Genomic DNA, 5,322 nt, shown 5'->3' on the forward strand with positions numbered 1-5,322 from the left:
CTTGAGCAAACTATGCATATATCAGATCGCGAAAATGACATTTTATATTACTTTTTCATCATTCTCTCTCTCTAAAACTTTCCAAAAGCCTAGATCTTGACACTCTCTCTCTAAAACACTCTCCATCTCTCTACATTTTGGTCTAGATCCTTTGGGTTCTCTATCCTAGTGTCTTTGAGAAAAAGTTAAAGCATTCCAAGAGCTTCATTTTGATTCGATCGGAACGTGGTTTCGGCGTTGTTAAGGATTCCACTTTGTTTTGTTTGGTCTTTTCTTCTTGATGTGGGGATTTTCTACACTTTAATATAATTTTTAACTTAGTTATTTGTCGTTGTGTAACAATAGTGGGATTTAAAGTAAATGTGAACAAACCTAGGGTCTGGGTATAAAATGGAAAGAGGGATTTTTGTTGAATGAGAAGAAAATGATTATAGGGTTTGAAAATGATGTTGTATGATGTCAAAATTGTTGAATTTGGGACTTGGTTGAGACTTGGGAAGAGAGGGGTTCGCCTAAAATGATTGTGATATTTATTTTGTATAAATAAATGAAATGAATGTTGTAAACATGAAATTTGGCGAGTATTGAAATATATGGTAGAATTGAGTAGATTATTTGTCTTATCTTTAGAAATTTTGAATAATTTATCTGTCTTAAGATTGAATATCTGTTTATAAATAATTGTTTTGGGCTATCGATGGAGGATAACTTTGATTGTTGTAAAATTACATAAGGATTAAGTGAATTAAAACTAATTCATGGTTGGTTATCATTGAATATGATCATGTTTTAAATACATTGTATATGCATGATTGTTTATGAGGAGAAAGGAGATATACTCCATGTATGATTACGTGTTTAAATACATTGTATATGTATGATTGTTTAAGAGGAAAAAGGGAGATGTACTCCATTGTTTCGGAGGAGAAAGGGAATGGACTCCATTATAATTAAATTAGTCGGAGTGTCATAGGTGAAAGTCCTGAAATTTATACATGGGTGCCGATCCCACGGACAAAATTTTCGTAAAATGACAGATTGAAGTGTTTGTGTGTTAATGATGTGATTGTAGAACCATTGAGTTGTAGTCTCATGTGGGTTATTGAAAAATAATGAAATTGGCTCATGTATTGAAATGAATTGAATGGAAATGGATTAAGATTTAGATTTTGTACTTTATGACTATAAAATGTGAATGTTTTGTCACAGACATTGTTTATGCATATTGTATTTATAACTTTGTTAAATCTCATATATTGTGTTAGATTTTTCCTACTGAGCTATGACTCACCCTATTTAAAAACAATATTTTCAAGTAATGATGGCATGCCTCCACCAAGGCAATAGTATTGGAGAGATTTTGAGAAGCAAGAGCTTCTTTGTCTTGTTTCACTTTTTGTATAGCCCCTTGTATGAGCTACCCTCACTTTTGTTTTAATCAAGTCAAGACTTGAAAATATGTAAGTCTATAAGACATTTATTTATACTAAACTCTTTTCTACTATTAACATTATAAAATGAAAGGACTTTACATTCTGATTCATGCAGTTATATATATTTGGGTTGAACTCATGGTTATATTTTGAGAGCGTTACAAGAATAAGAAAAGAGATGAAACATAAAGGGTCTTGTAATTATGTTTAGTTCTTTTGGACATTTATCATTTGCATATCATGGAAACTAACGAAAAATCCCCAGTATGAATCAAATCGGTTCAAAGCTAGTAGGATCAAAAACACCATTTTTCAATAGTTTTTGTTTAAAATTGGGGAATTAAAATCCTTTTGCAAGGCAAAACATTCGGTGAATGAATTTACCATACTAGCATGCTTTCTTCCAACAGATAAGAACAAGAATGGAATTTGGCGACAACCACCAATTTCAAAAAATATATAATAATAATAATAATAATAATAATAGTGAACAGGAAAAGAGTTAATACAGACTACAGAATGACACACAACGAAAATGCTCATAGTGATGGTTAATTGTCAAGGTTGTTAGAAATCAACACTTACTAATCAAGACCAGTGAGGCTCGAAAACAAAGAAAAACAAAAAAAAATTGTAAACCACACATGCATGCAAAAAGAACACAATTTGTGTGATTCATCCTAAAACTAAGGCTACGTCCACAATCGCAGAAATTCCACTATACATAGACAAATAGCCAACCTACACTGATGTTAAGACAATAAGACACAAGTACAAATATACCAAAAAGTACCTTACTCCAAATTTGGGCTGAGTAGTTAGTATTCAATAGTTATCAAGATCCATACTACCTCAACACGTGCACGGGCCATGGCCCCCTGGTGTGACTTGTGCTGCAATGGATTGGCATGAGACTTAAACGCAGAAAAGATCAATTTAAAAATGTCTCCATAAGAATTAACAATTCACTCCAATCAATAGAATTGCAAATTTATGAGCTGGATTGGACTGCCAAGAAAATTGAATTCATACTTATAGAGTAGTACCCACTGCATGAGAATCATGGACAAATCATCAATATACACATTCAGATAGGAAGGACAATGGAATCATAGGCAAAACGTAACCCAGTCAGCAAATACCATTATCGAGTTGGGTTGCTAACAACCAAATATGCTGATACCAACATACAAAACACACAAGCAATATGCTACTGCAACTAAAATATGTAAGACCATAAAGTAATGATGATTGCAAGTACAATCGCTGTTCCATCAAAATTTCCACCTTAATTGCTAAGGGTGGTTTTATAGTATAGACCAAGCATACAAGTCAGACTGAAGATTAAAAAGATAAAAGACAGTCCAAATGCCAGTTCTCACTAAGAAACCGTCTTATCTCCTACAATATTAGATGGAAATTCAATTCATATCTCAAATTGCAAATATTTAGTTAACAAACAAAATAGGGTTTGATATTCTGTTCACAAACTTTTCACAGTGCCTGCGCCACATTTCATCAATAAAACAAATTCTTAAGTAAATAGAAGAACACATTAATTGATGAAACATCCAAAATCTCCAAATCTTAGTATGTTTAACACCATTCAAAAATTCAAAACAACCCGAAACTGAAAATGATGGCTGTTTTGGCCAAATGCAAAGACAATTTTCAGACCACACAACAGTTTTCTGAATATAACAAAAAGAACAAGAGAAAATGAAAACCAAAGTATAATCACATAACACACGCAATATAAGAAAACAAACTGAACTGGAATATACCCCAGCAATGTAATCCACACACGAAATGCAACAATAATACGCCAGGGTTCCCCGAGTCATAACACTATTACACTGCCAAAGTACTAGTGACATCAGAGTCAACCAACAAAAGGTTCCGTATGAAATTCTCCGGAGTTCAGTTCCAAAGTTATCCGAACCTCAAATCCCAGGTAACACACATCATAGAATTCATTTCTATCAGAAATGAAGATATAGTAATTTCAAGAAGGATTAGAAAGGGACAGAGAGTGACATTTCACTAGACAGCCAAGTTTGGCTGAGCCTGATTCTCCTGCTGCTGCTGATAGTTCAGAGGCCTCCTGAAGAGCATAATATGTGGCTCTGGTCGATGGATTGCGTAGTGGACCCACCCTCTGCTCTGCTGCACCCCAATCGCACGCCACTCGTTCTGATACACAAAATCAAATAAATGATACCATCAAATTGTTTAATATTGAAATTTGCGTAAACAGTGCTCTAAAAATGATGAAAAGGTAATGAAAAGTGTTTCGGAATTAGAGAAAAGTGTTGTGTGTTCTTCATTTTATGTCATTTTGATACCAAATCGGGCATGGAATACAATATTCAAAACAAGCATTGATTACACACACACCCAAAAAAAAAAAACAGACATAAGATCACATTTTAAGAATATCAGAGGATAAAAAACGAGGGAATTATTATTACAGAAAATATGGAACCCTACGAGTTAGGGTTCAAGAAAAATGTGAAATTTAACTGCAACCAAATCAAGTAATTTGATTTATTTATCTCATATACCTAATAAGAACACATCCAAAATCAAATTTCTATTCCAGTCCATTTTCTTTAAACCCTAATTACTTACTTCAGAGAGAAGGCGATTCTTGGGAAGAAGTTTGGCCACTTCAGGAGGTAGAACCACATGCCTGCAAAATCAACAAATCAATAACCAAAGAAACGAATGCGTGTTCGGAGAGAAACCAAAGAAATGAATTCAAAATCGATAGAAAAATGAGAAATGAAGATGAAATCGAATATACCTGTACTCGTAGGTGTCGTCGAAGTACTTCTCGGAGTACTGGATCTGACCCATCCCTCTACACTGCTCTACTTCCCAATTTCACACTTTGGACAGCTTCAAGAAAGAGAGAGAAACAGAGAAATCTTCCTTGTTGCGATTCAAACTGTGGACAGAGAGAGAAAGCTAATTACAAACCCTAATGTTGATTCAAAAAAATTTATGAATTGTCGATAAATGAACATTTACCCTAAAACAATGAGAGAGGAGAGAGAGATGTAAAGAGAGCGCGACGCTGTGAGTGTTCTGAGAGAGAGAGAGAGGGAGAGGGGAAGACAGATAGGTGCTTATAAAGGGGTCGGGCGGGCGGGGCGGGTCGGTGTGAAAACGACACTAAATGAATTTGAAATTATTTATAAAAAGAAAAATTTTATAGGAGTACTAGATGCATCTTTAGTTTGAGAGGAACTTATGTATGGGTTTTAATTAGTGGGCGTAGGAGAGGGTTCAAGAAAGGAGTTGGAAAATTTGAAGATCTTCGAAGATTTTTGAAGAAAAATTTCGAATTCTCTAGAATATGATGAGAGGCTTAGATTTTTCAATAATCTCAACTTAGGAACACGACAACAAAGGAGATGATGGAGATAAGGGATTGGGTGAAGAAGAAGGCAAAATGGCTAGAGAATAGAATAATGGCAAGGCTCTCCCATGGATCTCCCACTTTCACTCTCAAGGTTGATAATGGAGAAGGGAAATTAGTTCTTTCCCAAAAGTTAAAAATCTCCAAAATCCGTCCCTTGTAAAGCTATGGGTGGGTGCTATTTATAGGCACCTCATGATGTAGGATGGAGCCCATGTGCAAAGCACATGGGGGATATTCTCTCTAACCACCTTGTCCGAGGAGGTGACCTCTCCAAGGAGGTGACTTCTCCGAGGATGAGAAAACCCCGAAGAGGAGATCACTCCCTCGGCGAACCCTTCTTCTTAGCCACACCTAACCAATGATCCCCAATCATCCCAAAGGGTCAGGGGTAGTCCCAGAGGATGTCCTGCCGCAAAATATTGCCGAGTCTCATGGACCCCCCGGGGTCGTGCCACCTCGACC

General features: G+C 35.6%; 1 protein-coding gene across 1 annotated transcript; it reads right to left on the reverse strand.

Moving 5' to 3' along the window:
* Window positions 1–3,189: 3,189 nt before the first annotated feature.
* Window positions 3,190–4,597, reverse strand: LOC114301248 (cyclin-dependent kinases regulatory subunit 1). Its single transcript, XM_082899205.1, has 4 exons — window positions 4,467–4,597; window positions 4,240–4,383; window positions 4,065–4,125; window positions 3,190–3,626 (listed from the first exon to the last, which is right to left on the reverse strand). The coding sequence occupies exons 2-4, from the start codon at window positions 4,290–4,292 to the stop codon at window positions 3,477–3,479; spliced, it is 264 nt and encodes an 87-aa protein (XP_082755331.1). The 5' UTR covers window positions 4,293–4,383; window positions 4,467–4,597; the 3' UTR covers window positions 3,190–3,476.
* Between the last annotated feature and the right edge of the window lie 725 nt (window positions 4,598–5,322).

This window comes from Camellia sinensis, chromosome 12, assembly GCF_055761805.1.
Source record: "Camellia sinensis isolate YWXY chromosome 12, ASM5576180v1, whole genome shotgun sequence".
NCBI classification, from domain to species: Eukaryota; Viridiplantae; Streptophyta; class Magnoliopsida; order Ericales; family Theaceae; genus Camellia; species Camellia sinensis.